The sequence below is a fragment of the Coptis chinensis genome, chromosome 8 (genome assembly GCF_015680905.1).
Source record: "Coptis chinensis isolate HL-2020 chromosome 8, ASM1568090v1, whole genome shotgun sequence".
NCBI classification, from domain to species: domain Eukaryota; kingdom Viridiplantae; phylum Streptophyta; class Magnoliopsida; order Ranunculales; family Ranunculaceae; genus Coptis; species Coptis chinensis.
In genome coordinates, this window is record NC_141463.1 from 74,847,656 (window position 1) to 74,867,441 (window position 19,786).

The 19,786-nt window shown below is 37.2% G+C and overlaps 3 protein-coding genes across 3 annotated transcripts; all 3 read left to right on the forward strand.

Moving 5' to 3' along the window:
- The first annotated feature begins 8,225 nt into the window (after positions 1–8,225).
- Positions 8,226–11,649, forward strand: LOC147483018 (Glutamyl/glutaminyl-tRNA synthetase, class Ic). Its single transcript, XM_086581231.1, has 6 exons — positions 8,226–8,493; positions 8,566–8,662; positions 8,748–8,904; positions 9,322–10,442; positions 10,693–11,160; positions 11,242–11,649. Exons 1-6 carry the CDS (start codon positions 8,351–8,353, stop codon positions 11,461–11,463), a joined length of 2,208 nt encoding a protein of 735 aa, XP_086437357.1. The 5' UTR covers positions 8,226–8,350; the 3' UTR covers positions 11,464–11,649.
- Positions 11,650–11,670: 21 nt separating this feature from the next.
- VAMP714 (vesicle-associated membrane protein 714) lies at positions 11,671–16,657 on the forward strand. Its single transcript, XM_086581233.1, has 4 exons — positions 11,671–12,195; positions 12,917–13,107; positions 14,828–14,991; positions 16,157–16,657. Exons 1-4 carry the CDS (start codon positions 11,979–11,981, stop codon positions 16,245–16,247), a joined length of 663 nt encoding a protein of 220 aa, XP_086437359.1. The 5' UTR covers positions 11,671–11,978; the 3' UTR covers positions 16,248–16,657.
- Positions 16,658–17,446: 789 nt separating this feature from the next.
- LOC147483020 (capsanthin/capsorubin synthase, chromoplastic-like) lies at positions 17,447–19,205 on the forward strand. Its single transcript, XM_086581232.1, has one exon. The coding sequence runs from the start codon at positions 17,567–17,569 to the stop codon at positions 19,043–19,045; it is 1,479 nt and encodes a 492-aa protein (XP_086437358.1). The 5' UTR covers positions 17,447–17,566; the 3' UTR covers positions 19,046–19,205.
- Positions 19,206–19,786: the final 581 nt, after the last annotated feature.

The following is a 19,786-nucleotide window of genomic DNA, read 5'->3' on the forward strand; positions in this document are numbered from 1 at the left end:
CCCACTGAATTTGCAAAGAAAGACATCATAGGTTGGATTGCACTCCAAACATCAGACTGTTACAAACGTTGCAACATACCTTTGTTTCTGCAGTAACTACGAAACCATGACTTGAGTTTTCATGATAGTACTTATGCATGATATTATCTCAATTACTTTCTTACTTCAGCATAATTTAAGTATAAGCTTTGTCAACACCCAAAAAATATGAACACTCTATAACTAAGATATGCATATCTTATGGGCATAATTTAAAAAACTAAAGATTGCATAAAGCACATGTATCATTCAAAAAAATTAAGTAAATGGAACATATCAAAAGCATAAGAAAAGGAAATGCAATGAATATATTAAACATAAATATAATTTATTTTTATTTGTTTAAAATTCTCGTTGTGATCTTTGTAATAATAATTTGCAGAGGAGCTTACAACAACTAACACTGACCAGTCTCTAAATATCTATATCTGAGATGCCTTGACTACGTGGTGCACTTCAAACTCAATGTTTGTCCTTCTCTTTGCTATCTAATTAGGTTAAGACAGCAAATGATCTCAGATTTCCAGTATTACCACAGACAAATTCTTTGTGCAGACACTTCACTGCAATGCTGCATGTTTTGGTTCTATAATGAGCAAATGGAGTGGTTAATTTAGGCATCATATGAAGGTAACGATTTCAGGGAAAAAATCATGATAATAACATGTCATCAACTCTATCATATTTTCTATCTTCCTAGATTAAAAAAAAGGAAGAGATAAAATGCACAAAACGATGATGACAAATCCAACCTTACGCTGCCCTGGTTATAAATGATGACTACAAATCCTTTTTCGACTCATGATGCCTATAAATTGGTTGCTCTGATGCCTATGCCTACATTCTCTTCTCAGGTCTCCAGTGTGACCACGCAGAAAAGATTAGAATGTTGCTCTTTTATTATAATGTTGTCTGTTTTGGTTCTATATAGAGTAAACTGATGTGGTTAACTTAGCGATGAAAAATGAGAAAGACAGACCTTTGAAAAAGCAAAAAGATCCATACTGCTTAAAGAAGTTATGTAACCTTACCAGCACACGACTATCCTTGCACTTGGAAGTCCACCTTTTACTTCACCTGCATCAAGTCCATAATAGCTAGCACCTCTTACAAAATTTACTCCAGGAATTGAAGCAGTCTGGGTTGCGTATCCCTCAGAATCTCTTGGAGGTTTGGAGTCAGAGCTCCAATGACTTTGCTGTCAATTTGAAGTTTTATCAGTTTCTAGTAACAAAAATGGCTTAGACCTTGGGTGTTAAGGCAGCGTTGAAAAGACTATCTCGTATAGTTGCAATCCCATTAACCCCCGTTCAGATTTCGAGAGACCTAGATTGCATGTTTAGAATTTTCATGCCGTGTGTTCAGCTTATTTGTTTTTGAATATGAGACTGAACCCATTGAAATTATTATTATCCCTATTTAAATAAATATAATTCTACCACAAAACTTGATAATTCCTCAAACATAGTGAAAAAAGATAAACACAATTCAATGTTTTGTAAGGAAATTTTTCGTACCTAAACTCGGGTATCGAGGTTTGCAACTTATTAGGCTGATGATCGTGATGAAAATCTATATCAGATTTATAGAAGTGACGAAGGTTTTGGACGGGGAAAAAGGTTTTTTTTTTTGCGATTTTCTTTTGGGTCTGGGTTTAAGTGTTTAACTTTATGAGGTCTACGTAAAATCCCATTTTTCTCTACGTAAAATCCCATTTTTCTCTCCACTTTTTTCGTAATCCCCCTGGTGATGTGGATAGTAAAAATCCCATTTGAGCTTTATGAGGAACACTGGCATAATGCTAATTAAACAGCTGGTGGTGCTTCTGCTGCGATGTCAGAATCTTCATCAACAGGCCCCACCTGCACAAAGAGCAAGTGAGTAACAATAGACATGGCTGCTTGAATCATCTAGAATAGAATTTGTATGAAAAACTAAAATATTCTCATTCAAACAGATAGAAGACAAAAACTACCTTCGTTTCAACAACAAAGAGAGATGTAATAAGTTGGCATGAACTTATTAAAACTTTTATAGGTGCCTTCGTTAATATTTCTAGCTAAGAATCCATACCAACACATTCAATTTTGTGAATCTTCCAAACCAAGTCCATGTCCCTATACTTACCTAAGTTATAGAAAATATATTGGCCCTAACAACATCTACAAATCTGTACTCAATTGAAATGATTAAAGTCAAATGAGTTTTAAAGAAAAGTGTTGTATCCTCTATTTGGAGTTGTGTGGTTACGATGTTGAGTAAGGTGTTATCTATGACTTCATTTTTAAGTCCAATCTTATACTAATACCCTAATGCAAAGAAGATCAACAAAATTATGTGCATCAGTCTTAAGTACAAATTTCAAATGTTACCTTACCTTTATATGTATCCACGTGTCTCTGTCGGACACATATTGTATGTGATATACCTCCATTTTTAATATTTCTCCATGTCAGACACTTTGTATACCCGAGTAGTAATGTGGTGGCCTATAAAGAACATTGTCCACAAAATCTTCACAGCTCAAAATTCCGGCCCTCGATCTATTCCAACCTTAAATTCCAAATTGTTGGGATTAGTTATAAAAGTATGTTGCATGCCCACAATCTGTATACACTATTTGCATAGAAAATTCACCTTTAAAGGAATGGGCCTTATGCGATAGTCCCCTAATTGCGTCGAGGATTCAAGGCGTGAACTTTTGATTCACTTCTTGGTGATTCAGTATAAATCAACTCCTCTTGTTGTAGTGATCTGCTCAAGGTATAAATCAACGCCCCTTCTCGATCTATAAATACACATTCATAACTCTTCACCCCTCACCAACAACTATTCTTTACCATTCAGCCTATTTACTACATCAAAATCACCTCTATCCTCAAGGTTCTACTCTTATCTATATCTCACATATTCAAATCCACAATCTAAGATTGAACTGAATGAAGGCTCCTCCTCCACTTAAAATCCCAAAAGCTCCTCCAAACCTTGATCAAGTTCGTGCAGTTATACAATTATATGACTTCATCAATCCCAATAAGTACTCCGCACTCATTGCATGTTCTTTATAAAGTTGTGTATTGACATTGTCCACAATGGTGTTTTACTTACATATATAAGTATAAAATATTAATGTACTGGAGTTCATGTTTCATTATAGCAATGTGATAGTATATTTTCTTTTGGCCATTTTACTTTTCAGTTCTCAACTGTTAATTAATAAATCAATTATTTTTCCTTTTGGGTTTCATGATTTCAAAATGAGGAAGTTTCTTACGGGCGGGAGGCCTTAAATATTAAAAATTACTTGATATGATCAAAGATTAATGGTTAGAGAACCAACAAACCTGATTCGCTACAACTCTTTACTTGATGCATATGATCGACGATGATGGGGGGAAGGGAAACCCATAGTCAATTCAAAATTAGTGTGAAAAGAACAATTAATAAGAATACTAACACAAACCTGTTAATATTGCAAATTCTAAAATCTCCTCATTTGAAAAGTCGTCCAGATCTTCAACAGTGTTTCATGACACAAAATATTGCATTTTTTTTTTTGTGAGAGAGACTTGAAACTTCAATAATGTTGGTAAGAGAGAGGGTTTGAAGAGATGTTTTTTTTTTTGCAGAGTTAAGGGTGTTTTGTACAATTGAAAAGAGAGTATGGAAAGAAGAGGTTTTGTTTTTTAGAAATCGGCAAAAAAAGGCGTAGATTTGCTTTTTTTTATGCCGAATTATTATAAAATATGATGTGTCGGTCTCAGAGAAAAAAAGGAGTTGACACTTTGAACTATTCAAATTGTTTCTTCATCAAAATCACATCCTAAAAAAAAAGATGAAATCAATGAAGCATCTTGAATTAAATGCAAATGGGAAAACATTGAAAATAATTGGTCTAGGGCAAAAGCTTGCAGATGAAAATATGAAGAACAATTTAATTGTCATGTGCAGTGTGTAATTTTTTTTTTCAAAGCACTACTGCAGCTAGGGTGGGAATTTGGCCCTAACGACCCTAACCCGGCCCTGACCAACCCGATCCTAAGCCCTATAAAGCCCTCACAACTAAAGCCCTCACAGAGTTTAGGGCCGGGCCGGGCCGGCCCTAAAGCTTTCTAGGGCAGGGCTAGGGCTAAGATTCTAAAACATAGGCCCGACCCTAATTCAGCCCTCATTAGCCCGACCCTAACCAAGCCCTAATCGGCCCTGTTTCACACTTTCACTATAAATACACATACCATAATTGTCCAACTCTTTGTTAAATATTTTCAATTAAAATAACATTGTCCTTTGTAATTTATCACTTACACCCAAGGGTACTTCCAAATTTCCAATAACTTGTCTTATATAACAAAAACTTGTCAACTTAACAGCCATGAAGAACAATGAGCACTAGCCTAATAAAAAATAAGACTTTATTCCTTTGATCATCAAGTCAAAGTCCATAACTTATTATTCTCAATTTCTTTTCTCACTTATTTCTTATAAATTATATTTTTATTCACATCCAAGCCAAGTCTAAAACTAAAGATTTCCTTCCACACCATTAAAGCAAAATACAGAGCAGACATTTGTAACATAGAAACCAAAAAACAATCTTTGTCAGAAAAATGACATTTGTAATCTCAAACCTTTCTCCATCACTTGTTCAAAAGCCAATATTTTCATTTCCATATACAAAGCTTGAATCACTTTTAAATTAAAAGAAAGGTAATATTATATTTGTTTGAATCTATTATAGAAATAATTTATGATATTACAAATAGTTTAACAACTTCCATGAACCTTAACCAAAACTATTATGTTTTTTCTTTATATCTATTACTTCTTCCTTTAAAATGATAATATAATTATTTGTCTATATATTTCAATTTAAAATATAATTTTAGTGAGGTTTGAGTATAAGGAAGAACAAATTCCGAACTCTTGATGTACTTCAGTTCATTAGATTGTGGATGTGCATTTAAAATTTTTAGACTTATACAGGATTATTACTAGATTGGTTGGACTTTGAGTTTGTAGATTATTGTACATTTTTGTAATATAAATGAGTTTTAAAACTGATGTAGTAAAAAAAAATATATAGGCCCGGCCCTAAAGCCCAGCCCTAAAGCCTTTAAAGAGGGCTTAGGGTAGGGTAAGGGCTTGAGGTTTAGACTTGTGACCCGGCCCGACCCGACCCTATGCTGACTTTAGGGTCGGCCCGACCCGACCCTAATATTTGAAGGGCTTTAAATGTTTAGGGCCGGGCTAGCCCGACCCGGCCCATTGCCCACCCCTAACTGCAGCTACCTGGTTCGAGCTAGCATGCAGAACTGTACCCTATACAAATGTCAATGAAGATACTTACATGACCTTGTGGACCAATTAAAAGTGTATCTCAATGTGGCATAACTTAGACTAATGTGATCTTTAAATTTAATGAGTCGCTAAGAAGGTGGATTATCAATTAAGAGTTAATTAAGAGAGTTGTCGATATTTAAATGAAGCACCAAAAAAAAGGGTGGACCTACGATTTAGTATGAATAATAGCCTAATATCTTAGCTACATTATTGGGTTGACCGTATTTTTTTGTGTGTATTTGGGGGGAGACCCTAATTGCCCATCTAGTGGGGGGTGGGCTGAGCTGGGTGGGTAATACTCGTTAACCCTTGACTACCCATATTTCTATCATCTTGTACTTCTGCGTATTGTGTGATTAATTAAAGGAAAACTGAAGTTATCTATGATTTTTCAGTTATTAGTAAAAGCCTTTCTCCTTGTCAACACGACCGAAGTGTTCATTTCCAATCTAGCTAATAGAGTTTAAAAATTAAATCTTATGAGGGATTTAGGAAAAATTCTTCATTATTAGTAAATGATATGGCTATTCAAATCCGAAAACAAATAAGTAAAAATTGCACCACGCCAAATCTAAAGCATTAGCATAATAACCTTAATAAACCAATTCTATAGCCAATTCATAGGTACAGATCGATCGAGATTACTAAAGGAGATAGTTATATCTGGAAACCCTATTGACTGTGAACTAAAACTCTTTACTTGAATAGAATCCCGCTTGTATGTAAACAATATGCAGAATAGGTATAGGCCGCATTTACTCTAGCAATCTTCCAAAGGGAAAGAAACACAAAGAAAATGACAGAGAGAGGTGTGAGTCAATAACAACAATACTACACTTTGTTTCTAGATTTCCATGTATGAAACCATTGAGGAAGAAAATTAAACATATATCAAGGAAGACGAAGTTACATGATTAAAGGATAAATAAAGAAGGAAGGGGCCGGGTACCTTGGATGTTGGGTGTTTTTTACCATTTTATGGCCATACTTTCTCCACTTATATCCATCATCCAAGACATCGACATCACTTAAGAGTCTTGAAACAAAACCTTGGCTCTCTAAGTTTCCTCCTTGTCTTCACTTTCTTCATCTTCATTGCACCAACCCCAAGTTGATTATCTCTTTCATATCTATTTTTTTCCTATGCTACCATCTATATATTTCTCCCCATGGCCTGAAATTACAATAACCTTATTCATGTTTGAAGCCATGAGATATTCATTTACTAATAAGCCGAGAAGCAACCTCTAAATGTTCTTCAGGCACGTTAAACGATAAGAATCATTTGTTGTTGGCATAGCAGGACAGAGACTCATTGCCATTGTCTTCATACCAAAGTCAATTCTTCTTGACGACTGTGCTTCAGACCAATTGGTTGAAAACTCTAGTATTCTATTGGTATGAAAATCAATATTAGTCGTATGATTATTTTTCTTAACCTCAAAATATCCTCGAGTACGTGCTTCCAAGAGCCACCCCACATGCTTCTCAAGTGCCTGCACTGCAGCAGAAGTATCTAATGGTTCCCATGTGTTTGTCCACTATGGTTGAAACCCAGTAACTATCGACTTTAAGACAATTGAGTGAACAGCTATATATGTTATGTTGGAAGTTCATGCAAGTGAGATGTCAAAACATGTTGCAGATGCGATTCAGGATCAGAAAATTTCTCACCACACTGACAACACTTCCACAATGACCATTCCAGGTTATTTTTATCTTTAGCGAACAACAACGCTTCTTCGGACATAACCTCTCCAGCCAATTCATGTTATAATGGACTAAAATGAATCTTTAAATCCTGAATCGACACTTTTAAAAATGTATTCATTTCATTAACATTCAAACCATTCTAGTAATTTTGAACCATAAGTTTCTTTCTAGCTAAAGATGAAAGGGTACTCGGATTCATCTTTTGGACTTTGTTCTAGCATTCCTTAAGATGAGGGTTTCTGCCCTTGAGTTGAAACCATGCCAAACTTTTCGTTGAGTAAGCACACAAACTTTCCTGCCTCAATTACTTCTCTTCGATCTTTGACTCCAAGACTCGACAGCTCTTGCACTTTCATGATCAATAATAACTATTTTATTCAAATTATCATCTCTTACGATTCCAGTTTCCAATTCATCCAATTTCCCTTTCATTCTAGTCTCATTCGGAAAAAGTTGAAACACTTTTCTTGTATACCGGATCGTCTTCTCGTTCCCTAGGGACTCTAAGATTGATAGTGAAAACCTTGTGTGCAAACTGTACCTGAGTCCTCCTCATGTTTGAGGTGCAATTTTCTAATTAGTTCCAAAGCTTTGCTAGTCATTGTGACAATGGAAGGGTGAGAGTGAGATTTGGGAAATGGATGTAGTTTAATTTTGGAAGAAAATAAGAATAAGAGAGAGGGTTTGAAGAGATGATTTTTTTTTTTTTGGAGAGTTGGAAGTGTTTTATAGAATTGAAAAAAGAGTATAGAAAGAGAGAAAAAAGGGGGCTCACGTGGGTCACTGGGAGCATTCTCAACTACTCAATATTAATGATATTTGATTGGAGTAGAATCAAAAGAAAATATTGGTGTTTCTCTATAGAAAACGGACACTACAAAAAGTGTCTACATCCCAATTTCTAGTTTTTTTAATGGATATAAATATCCGAAATCCGACCCGAATCCAAAAAGATCCTAATGATAAAGAGTTTTGAGTAAGAATCCAACCTGAACCCGCTCTATTTCCAGCCGTATTTATATATAACGGTTGGGCAAACCGTTTAATAAACCCAAATGGTTCATTGGGCTTTGATTCCAAGCCCAAATATGTGTTAGCGGTATTTATACGCCGGCCCATCGTTTAAGGAAACTAAAATATAAAAACGAGTGAGACGCCCAAACAAGAAAACATTAAACCCTTGTTCTACCACCAGCGCCGATACCCACTTTCTTACTGATGAAATTTTTTCTTTTTTAATACTAAAATTGTTTTTCAGATGTCGAATAATATGTCGTTAATCTTTGCTGCGGATAGTCCCCCTCTGTCCGTCATTGCGACTGCAAAAATTATTGGCCACTCTTTAATAATAGATTCTTCACTTCCATCTGGGGCTCTACCTATATTGCAATTTTCTTCTGGGTATATGTATATGCTTAATTCAAATTTTCCGTCTGTTGTTATTATTTTACTAATTATATTTTTTGTTTGTAGTTCGAAACTGCACAACACGGATGTGCTTCTGCGGTACCTAGCCCGGGTAGCGAAACTTCCCAATTTCTACGGGAAGGACGCATTGGAGGCTGGTCAGGTATAGTGACGAATATTCTACTTTGACTCTATAAGCATTCCCAACACTCATTTGTTTTCTTGCAATAATGATATCCTTCTTTCAGATTGACGAGTGGCTAGAATATGCGCATACCTCCTTCTCAGTAGGTTCTGAGTTTGAGAATGCATGCACGCGTGTCGATGCATATCTTTCAATAAGGACTTTCTTTGTTGGTTATTACTTGTCAGTTGCAGACATAGCAATCTGGTCGTGTCTTGCTGGTAAGTTTTCTAAAAGCTGTGTAGGTTTAAGGAAAAACTGAGTTGTTCTAGTTACTTGGTTATAGTCAAACCACTCTAAGTATTAGCAAACACATTTTGAATAGTTTAAAGGTGATTACGTAGTTTCAACCTCCTACTTTTCAGCAATTTAATTCCCCTTCTAGAGAAGTCATAAACTGGAACTCCGAAATTGATGGCACGATTTAGTAGGAATATAAATTAATCATCAATTTGGCCTTTGATGATGTTTGTCATTGGGATGGCCTTTGTCTGAACAATGCCCAAGATTGGTTACGCCTTAGGAGTTAGGATGTCATTAAGATGTCTGTAGAATATCTGTCAAGTCACCATATACTTATTTCATCGGCTATGCTGTGCTTATCATTTGCTTTCTTTACTTTTATCTATTCTCTACAGGTACTGGACAAAGGTGGGAGAGTTTGAGGAAGTCCAAGAAATACCCAAATCTAGTTCGTTGGTTCAATTCACTTGATGGAGAATATAGTGTCTTATTAAATGAAGTCACAGCAACATATGTTGGGAAGAGAGGGTTAGGAAAGCCAACTGTGACAAAATCAATGGAAAAAGGCCAAAATGGTAATTTTTCTGTTGAGAATGGTGAAAGCAATGAAAAGGGAAGAGCTAGCAGTCGCCCCACCTATGAAGTGGATCTCCCTAATGCGAAGGTTGGAGAGGTATGTTTGCGGTTCGCCCCAGAACCCAGTGGATATCTTCACATTGGTCATGCCAAAGCTGCTCTCCTGAACAAATATTTTGCTCAAAGATACAAAGGCCGGCTGATTCTTCGCTTTGACGATACTAATCCCACAAAAGAAAGTAAGAAGTTTGTGGACAATCTGCAAAAGGATATTAAGACGTTAGGTATCCAGGAGGATGCAGTTACGCATACTTCAGATTATTTCCAGAAATTGATGGAAATGGCTGAAAATTTGATCCAACAAGGGAAAGCTTATGTTGATGATACACCAAAAGAGCAAATGCAGAAAGAAAGAATGGATGGCATCGAGTCAAAATGTAGGAATAATAGCTCGGAGGACAATATGAAATTATGGAAAGAAATGATTGCAGGCTCTGAAAGAGGTATTCAGTGCTGTGTTCGTGGTAAGCTGGACATGCAGGATCAAAATAAGACACTTCGAGATCCAGTGTATTACCGTTACAACGCGGATCCTCACCATCGTACGGGGTCAATGTATAAAGTCTATCCGACTTACGACTTTGCATGTCCATTCGTTGATGCTATTGAAGGTATAACTCATGCCCTTCGGTCGAGTGAGTATCATGATAGGAATGCACAGTATCAGAGAATTCTCGAGGATATGGGACTGCGAAAAGTCCAACTTTATGAGTTTAGCCGGTTGAATATGGTGTACACGCTTCTTAGCAAACGGAAGCTTCTTTGGTTTGTACAGAACGGAAAAGTTGATGGATGGGATGATCCTCGTTTTCCAACTGTGCAAGGTATAGTACGTAGAGGTCTGAAGATTGAGGCTTTAGTACAGTTCATTCTGGAACAGGTGAGATGCTTTTCAACTAAAATCTTGTCCTATTCAATTCCCCCTCCCCTCTCTCTCTCTCTCTCTCATAAGCCAATTGGATACGATTATGATGTACTGTACAGCTATGTTGTATGCCTGTATGTAAATTTCTTTACCTTTCAAAACTGTTCCCTCAGAACTTTTGCTTTCTTTAGCTTGGATATTCTTACATCATTTATCTTACTGAATTGAATTTAACTTCCTCCATTTATTTTTCTATCTTTTCTAGGGAGCTTCAAAGAATCTCAATCTGATGGAGTGGGACAAGCTGTGGACCATAAATAAGAAGCTAATTGATCCAGTTTGTGCCAGGCATACTGGGGTTCTTGAACAAAAGCGTGTGTTATTGACTCTGGTCGATGGTCCTGAAAAACCATTTGTGCGCATCATTCCAAGACACAAGAAATTCGAAGGTGCTGGGTCAAAAGCAACAACGTACACAAGAAGAATTTGGCTAGATTATGCTGATGCATCTGCTATCTCAGTCGGCGAGGAAATTACATTGATGGATTGGGGAAATGCTGTAATCAATGAAATCGGGAAGGACAATGATGGAACTGTCACACAGTTGACAGGAGTTTTGAACCTGGAGGGCTCTGTGAAGACCACAAAATGGAAGCTCACATGGCTACCTGAAACAGATGAGTTGGTTAAGCTCTTGTTGGTTGACTTCGATTACTTAATTACCAAAAAAAAGGTGCAGTTTCTATCTCTTCTTCATTCAAAGTTCTGTCAAAATTCTTACTAACTTTTCTACTTTTACTGGCATATATTGCAGCTTGAAGAAGGAGAGGATTTCCTCGATGTGCTGAATCCTAATACAAAGAAGGAGACCCATGCCCTTGGAGATTCCAACATGCGCAATTTGCAGCGCGGGGAGATACTTCAGCTGGAGAGGAAGGGCTACTTCATATGTGATGTGCCATATTTTAGATCCTCTAAGCCTATCGTTCTACTATCAATTCCAGATGGTAGACAACAGACATCACATCACTACTGATGTGAGTCTGGAATCTGGATTCCCCAATTACAGAAGTTTATCAAGTTTGTTTTCCACAAAGAAATAGAGAAGTATTGTATCTTGTTTTCCATGTAACTATAAACATTGTACCGTTCATTTGTCCTTTTATTTCGACTTTGTTAACCCATGGTCAATTTTATTCTTCAGCAACTAGGTATTTGCCCATTCCTTGGATTTTTCTTCTTGTTTTAAAAAGAAATATCTGTATAATCAAATGCATTACCCTTTCACAGTCTCAAGAACAACATTTAGTAAATTCGTCTCATTGATGTATGGCCGTTGACTACGAACTGAACATCGAAAGATTCAAACAAGATACTGCGACATCAAAAAGTATACCCAACTGATACATTAAAAAACTACCCTACCATCTCCAAACAGAACATACATCAAAAGATTAGATGTTCTAAAGACACAACAAAACTCTTTGAATGAAAATTTGGTGATATAAAAATCAGTCGTTATTTATTTGAGTCTCCTGAAAAAGAAAAAAAATGGCAATTGTGTATGCAGTAGTAGCGAGAGGGACAGTAGTGTTATCTGAATTCAGTGCAGTTTCAGGTAACACGAGTGCAGTAGCACGAAGAATAATGGAGAAATTACCAACGGAGTCTGATTCGCGGCTTTGTTTTTCACAAGATCGGTATATTTTTCATATACTTCGATCTGATGGACTCAATTTCCTTTGCATGGCCAACGACACTTTTGGAAGTTAGTAACTTTTTTTAATTTTAATTGTGGGAATTTGGTGTTAATTTTTAATTTTGAGGATCTGAATGTTGTGGAGTTTTTTTTAATTTTGGGAAATTTTGGATAAGTATTGAGTAATTTTATTTTTGAATAAATTTGAAGTTGTGGTAGCTTCTCGAGTGATCCAAGGCTGTATTAGGTGTAGGAGTTTGAGTTCACTGGTTTGATAGGAGACCATAGGGTAATAGTGTGTTGAATGTATTCGCACAAAGATTTTCTATATTCATTGAGTTCGCTCAGTTCAAACTAGCATCGACCATTGCTGTTTGTCACAGAAGATGTGATAATAGGCCTCTCATGATTTGCGTTATAAGTTGTTTTTTTACTGCCCCTGCACCTAAAGTTGGAGCATTTGTTTTTTTTGGAAATTCACTGTTGCACAATGTTATCTAAGTTACATTGACACGGACATGTGTCTATATCTGACATGGATACGGAGTGTTTGACATGGCGAAAGATAAAAAACTAAGGTATATCACACACAGAATGTGTCCGTGTGTGGATACGTATCCGACACAGATTATTTTTGAAATATGGCGTGTCCATGTAACATAGGTTGTTATGTATTCGTTGTTTTTGTGCTTCTACGTCTTAAAAAATTCACTGTCACCTTTATTGTTCTCTTACTTGGATTTCACAACTATATGCCGCATCATCTTTACGTTAATATTTTTTTATCCAGGGAGAGTTCCTTTTTCATACTTGGAGGATATTCACATGAGATTCATGAAGAATTATGGAAGAGTTGCTCATTCTGCACCAGCTTATGCAATGAATGATGAATTTTCAAGGGTTTTACATCAGCAGATGGAGTTCTACTCTAGTAACCCCAGTGCTGATACTCTCAACCGTGTAAGAGGCGAAGTTGGCGAGGCAAGTATCTATTTCTCACTGAATTATCTTGTATTTTTATATCTCTGAATTTCGCTCTTGCTTGGAAGAAAGACATTACCATGATGATTTTTCTTATCGCCAGTTCAGGTGTCCATAAATATTAGATCCTACTTTTTTGTATGATCCACAAAGAAATACTATTTGATCGCTCATAAGATAAATATGGTGCCCCTTCCTTAGTTGTATACTGTTTTCACTACAAGTGTATGAGGAAATAAAGACCTATAGTTTAGAGCATTCAATCAGGAGTATGTGGATTTTGGTTCTTTTCAGAATAAAATATTAAGAATCCCCACTATATTCTGGTATTTCTGGGTTCCAACATGAGACACAACAAAGAATTAGACACTAGTATTACTATTAGTATGTGCTGTAGTTTTCCAGAATTTCGGTAATATTTTGGGCTTAATTGGTCCAACCCTTTGAAGTTTCTGCCAATTCGAGATTTTGAACCATCGTTCGACTGTCCCTTATGAGTTGGGCAATTATAAATGCAAATTATTGGACGATCTATTTATAATGCCATATATATAAGTATGCGTTGTCTTTTACATTTTCGTTAAGTATAAGTCTGGGGCGTTGGTGACAAATACATGCGCGGTATTTTGCTTTGTGACACATCTCTTGGGCCATTGGAACCCAATTTTTTTTTTCATCCTACCTCCTACTGTTAACCCTTAGAATTGAAATGAATTTAGCCCATGGGTCTTAACATTTTCGTTGGGATGGAAAGCTATTTTACATGGACATGGCTCAGACACAGCACAATTTGAGATTTTGAACCATTGTTTGACTGGCCCTTACGAGTTAAACGATTATAAATGTAAATATTGGACGATCTATTGATCTAGCCATATATATAAGTATGAATTGTCTATTACATTTTCGTTGAAGTATAAATCTGGGGCGTTGGTCACAAATACATGGATGGTATTTTGCTTTGTGACACATCTCTTGGGCCATTGGAGCCCAAAACATTTCATCCTACCTCCTACAGTCGACCCTTAGAATCAATTTGATTAGCTCTTGTCTGAAACATTTTCATTGGGATGCAAAGCTATTTTACATGGACAGGGCTCAGACACAGCTCAATAAGTTAGAAATGGTGTGCCTCTCATCGTTATATCTTCCATTTTGAAGTGTTCATGCAACAGGACAAATAAATGTACAGAAACATTGTGTATGTTGGTGTTTTCAAAATATTCTACAGACCAATTGCTGATTATCAGAATATAAACTGATTCTTACGAGCGAAAACTTCTTGGTGGGCCAAACTTGTTGGTCACTTAGAAAAATGTTGTGTGACTGCCACATGATATATGTTAAAATTGCTCCTATCAGGGGGTCATACAGAAATGCAAATTGTATGCTAAAATAACAAATATCACTATGGATACCCCTCCCGCCCTCCTGTTTTTGAGGGTGGGTGTGGGGGGGGGTTTAGTGATTGGGTTTAAATACATTTGAAACCCTAGCTGCAAGTAAATTGGGTTGCTGCAAGCCTGTCATGTCTTAGCCTTGAGCTTTGGTTGAATCTGCCTGCTTAGTGGGACAGTGGATCTAGCTCTCAAGCAGATTCAACTCCCACAAGTTGTACCTTAATAGTCTGTCCATTACATTTCTTTATTTTCCTTGAGATGTTTACTTATGTCTACAATCCTTGTGTATCTCTTAATACTGAAGACATGTATTCCTTCAGATACGTACAATCATGGTCGAGAACATTGAGAAGATTTTGGAGAGAGGTGACCGGATTGAACTTCTTGTAGACAAAACAGCAACAATGCAAGACAGTGCGTTTCATTTCAAGAAACAGTCGAGACGACTTCGCCGTGCCCTTTGGATGAAAAATGCAAAACTCTTGTGAGTATTCCAACCATAACAAATGTACGGTATTAAGTTTATCCTTCAGGACTGTCATTCATTGCCTTAAGAGTTGACAGTGGTTGTGAGCACAATTTTTAATACGCAATTTTCTTAGCTTATGCAAAACTCTTGTGAGTATTCCAATGTTAACAAATGTACGGTATTAAGTTTATCCTTCAGGACTGTCATTCATTGCCTTAAAGAGTTGACAGTGGTTGTGAGCACAATATTTTATACGCAATTTTCTTAGCTTTTGGTGCAGTCTATGTTCGGTAATGCATCCGGTATGCAAAATCTATGCTTCATTTCTCGTGCACCATGCATGCCCATAGGTATGTCTTTGTGGTGGACTGGTGGTGGTGCTGTAGGGGAAAAGGGAGGTAGGAAGAAGGGGAAAGGCTAGGGTCTGTCCAAAGTGTTTATTAAGTGAGCATTAATGTGAAGATCTCATATGAAAGTAGCTTTTCTTGGTTACTTTTACGTCTAATTAAGTTGAAACTTTATGTCTGCAACCCTGCATCGTTGGTTTAATTTGGAGAAAAGATCTCCATTTCTTCAATGGTTAGTTTATTACTTCATTTAATGAATCACACATCTTGCTAGCAACTTATCTAAACTCAGAGACACCTAAGCGAGTAATGGAAACCAATCTTATTTTGTATTCCCCATAGCAGAACGAATATAAAAGCATTGTCCATTATCAGCCATTAGAAATGATTGGATAGACTTATCACAACCTGACCTTGGAGTCTTTTTGAACTGCAGACCATAAGACCTTGGAGTTTTTTTCAACCGCAGACCATATATTTTTTCCAGTGGCTTAATTTGGCTCAGCGAATGCTTCAATGCCCAAACAAAGACATGAACAATAAAAAAATGTTACCAATTTTTTTTTTGTTATCTGTTCTACGAGAATGGTTTGGGGGCAGTATACGCTTAAGAAAGCCAAATGGTCCCCAATAACATTCGTCCACCAAAAGCTTTATTGTCTAGTGACAGCCACCTTGCACTATTTATAAAACTGTTACTTTAAAAGCTTTTTATGCAGCGTCATGCTTAAGTCAATTAGAATCTCTTCTCTGTTGTCTTGAAGGAATTGGACAACTAAGAGACACTTTGTCAGTATTCTCAGGAACTGAGTTTTATTTCCTGTTCATTGCAGGGCCGTCTTGACATGTTTAATAGTTCTGTTGCTGTACATTATTATTGCAGCGTGCTGTGGAGGCATCACTCTGCCTTCTTGCCGATCTTGAGTTCCCACTTTATTAGTATCAAAGATGCATGGAGGTATGCTGCATGTGGGTTTTAAAGTGGTTGTGTGTCTCTCAGGTAAGCAGAAGGGCCAACAGGCTCATGATTTGGTTTTTCACGGTGTAGTTGCAAGTCCTCAAAAATAGCACGACAATCTTTTGTGTGGGAGCTTTACAAATGTGTAGGCAGTGCACAACCAAAATCCTGCAGCAGTTGTTTGCTTGTTCCAAATTATCTTAGTCTTTTGTAAATGTCAGGGTTTGATGTATAATATCTCATATTTAATCTCGAAGCTCAGTATCCATATCCATATTGTAGCTCTATGACCTCGTTGTAACTGCATATACTCAGCTAGCTTTGTGTCACGTGGAAGGAAAATAAGTTATGTTAATGTTAAAAGTATGTTATGATCTTTGACTTCGTTCTAATTTTGATAGGAAATATTTAGAGGATGAAACTTGTTCTACTTCTTTTAATGCATGCATGCTGCCTGTTCTACTTCTGCTGACTGCATACCTGTTTACTGACTGGCAAAAGCAGCTATATGCTCCTGAATTACCCTTTCTTGAAGTGGGTGTAAATGTCTTTGAATTAAACAAATTGATAGCCTCTTTCATCAAATTCGACTTCCTACGAGGGGACAATCGGAGGTGTGATCATGCTGTCCTCAAGACCACAAGAGTCCACCACTAGTAGCTATGGATTGAAGATTTTCAGGCCACCCTTCATGGGCTTAATACTACATAGGTGGTGGGTCTACATGTCAGCCACTAAGCTGAGTAAAATTTGCTTAACCCCCTTAACCAGCCACCGCCCCCACTACCAATTGATGTGATTTGGATAAAATCAGTGCTTTATATCTAGACTAGAATATAATTTTACAGGTAATATGAAGACCTTTCTGTAGGGGCCGCGGCAGGAGGGCACATGAAGCATTTCTCAACATGAATATTGTTAGGCGATAACTTTGTCGATGGTCCTGTCGTATTTATAAGTGTAACAAGATACCACTTCAAATATTTGATAGTATGGACTATGGACCACCCAACTGCTAAAATGCTGGACGGTAGACCTATGGTGGTGTATGACCAGATTACTGAATATACTATTTCATGGTAAGCTTCGTTTCTTTTGGTGTCTACTTTAAAACGGTATTGATAGTGACTTTGATCTGCCAGAGACATTAAAAGCATTAAAAAAGGTTGGGGAGGCATCATTTTGTTTGTGCTGATTGCTGATTCCTATTTGTCTGTATCTTCCAAACTCAAACTCAAATAAGAAACTGCAACCATCTGAAACAGCCTTTCTGTCTAAATCTCTCATGGGGACTCTTCTCAGTCCTCTTGTATTTTCACCTTCAACAAGCTCTGCAACACCCTCTTCTTCAGTGAGCTATCTTGGGAAAACTCGCACCCCTGCTTCCAGAAGAAAGTTCCAGCATAGAATTCATTGCAGGTTGGAAAGTTTCTTGGACCTGAAACCTGAATCGAAGTCAGAGTTCTTGGATGTTGATCTCCCTTTGCACGACACCGCTGATCGTTCAAAATATGATGTAATTATAATTGGTTCTGGTCCTGCTGGCCTTCGTCTTGCAGAGAGTATCTCTATTTATGGTATTCGTGTTTGTTGCATTGACCCTTCACCTCTCTCAATGTGGCCTAATAACTATGGTGTCTGGGTGGATGAATTTCAGAGCTTGGGTCTTGAAAGTTGTATAGACAAGAGCTGGCCTATGGCTGCTGTCTATATAGACGACAACAAGACAAGGTATCTAGATCGCCCATATGGTCGTGTTAGCAGGGAAAGATTGAAAAAGAAGTTGATGGAGGGGTGTGTGTCACATGGAGCCAAGTTTCACAAGGCCAAGGCGTGGGAGATAGTTCACAAAGAGTTTGAAGCTATGGTTTCGTGTGACGATGGGTCAGAGATTAAGGGAAGTTTGATTGTGGATGCGAGTGGTTTTGCCAGTACTTTCATAGAATACGATAAGCCAAGAAAGTATGGATATCAAATTGCACATGGGATCTTGGCAGAGGTTGAGGAGCATCCGTTTGATCTGGATAAAATGGTTCTTATGGATTGGAGGGACTCACACCTGGGAAATGAGCCATACCTACGTGAAGGTAACAAGAAGCTCCCAACGTTTTTATATGCCATGCCATTTAATTCAAACTTGGTTTTCCTCGAGGAGACGTCCCTAGTGAGCAGGCCAGCATTATCATACAAAGAAATTAAGCAAAGGATGGTAGCCAGGCTGAGGAACTTGGGAATCAGAGTGAAGAGAGTCATTGAGGACGAGAAATGTTTGATACCCATGGGCGGGCCTCTGCCTCGCATCCCTCAGAGTGTAATGGGTATTGGCGGAACAGCAGGGTTGGTCCATCCTTCTACAGGGTACATGGTGGCTCGGACAATGGCCCTAGCTCCCATACTGGCAAGTGTGATCGCTGAGTGCCTTGGGTCTACTAGAATGATTAGAGGTAATCAGCTTCATCATAGAGTGTGGAATGGGTTGTGGACTTTGGACAGGAAATGTACAAGGGAGTACTATTCTTTTGGTATGGAGACTCTACTGAAGCTAGACTTAAAAGGGACACGAAGGTTCTTTGATGCTTTCTTTGATTTGGATCCTTACTACTGGCAAGGGTTCCTCTCTTCCAAATTGTCTCTTAGAGAGCTTGCTGTACTAAGCCTCTCTTTGTTTGGGCGTGCTTCTAATCCTTCTAGGCTTGACATTCTTACCAAATGTCCCTTGCCTTTAGCTAAAATGGTAGGCAAACTTGCACTAGAAACTGTGTAGTACGTGAAGTCGTACTATTCCTAATTCTCCCAAATAATACAAGGATTTGTATGTACTGTGCAATAAATTTCACACGGGATTTCACATGGGAAAATGCTCCGTAGAAATCCCACTCTTTATGTAATGGTTGTCATTCAAATTTGTTCTTGACACAAAAGAATTCCGATGCATATTCAGATTTAACGAAGTTTCGAAATAAAAAAGTTTTGCCATTGGAATTATTCCCATGTGACACCAAACACGCTCAAATGACAATATGTTGAACATGTTTTTTTTTGTGAAGCACATCAATCTCACTTAATCCAACACGAAATGGAGCATATATACATCCTCATTTCTTTAAAACTGCCTGTTACTTATAGGACATTGCTAATTAGTCTTATGAATCTAGTCGGTTGTGGTGTTCCTAACTTCCTATAAGGCTATAACTACTTGTACAAGCACGCCGCCACATGACAGTTCACCTTAGAATTTTCCGTAAACTGTTTTCTTTTTTCTTAGTGCATTTCCCTAAATAGGCAGAATAAGCAATTTGCCATCACATAGACACAATAAATGACATTAATACTCTTTTACTCTCTAATATTTATTTTTTTTCTTTTTATTATTTTATGGGCCCCACAAAATAAAAAAAACAAACAAAAAATATGTCATCAATTTATTTTAATAAGTGAATAAAAAATAAAGTGGAGACCAGTTAGGCACATAAAATGACATTAATACTTTTTTACTCTCCCATAT

Coding starts and splice junctions, on each gene's coding strand:
- LOC147483018 (XM_086581231.1), top strand. CDS start 8,351: ATGTCGAATAATATGTCGTTAATCTTTGCTGCGGATAGTCCCCCTCTG. Junction 8,905..9,321: donor AATCTGGTCGTGTCTTGCTG/GTAAGTTTTCTA, acceptor TATTCTCTACAG/GTACTGGACAAAGGTGGGAG. Junction 11,161..11,241: donor ACTTAATTACCAAAAAAAAG/GTGCAGTTTCTA, acceptor CATATATTGCAG/CTTGAAGAAGGAGAGGATTT.
- VAMP714 (XM_086581233.1), top strand. CDS start 11,979: ATGGCAATTGTGTATGCAGTAGTAGCGAGAGGGACAGTAGTGTTATCT. Junction 12,196..12,916: donor GGCCAACGACACTTTTGGAA/GTTAGTAACTTT, acceptor TTTTTTATCCAG/GGAGAGTTCCTTTTTCATAC. Junction 13,108..14,827: donor TAAGAGGCGAAGTTGGCGAG/GCAAGTATCTAT, acceptor GTATTCCTTCAG/ATACGTACAATCATGGTCGA.
- LOC147483020 (XM_086581232.1), top strand. CDS start 17,567: ATGGGGACTCTTCTCAGTCCTCTTGTATTTTCACCTTCAACAAGCTCT.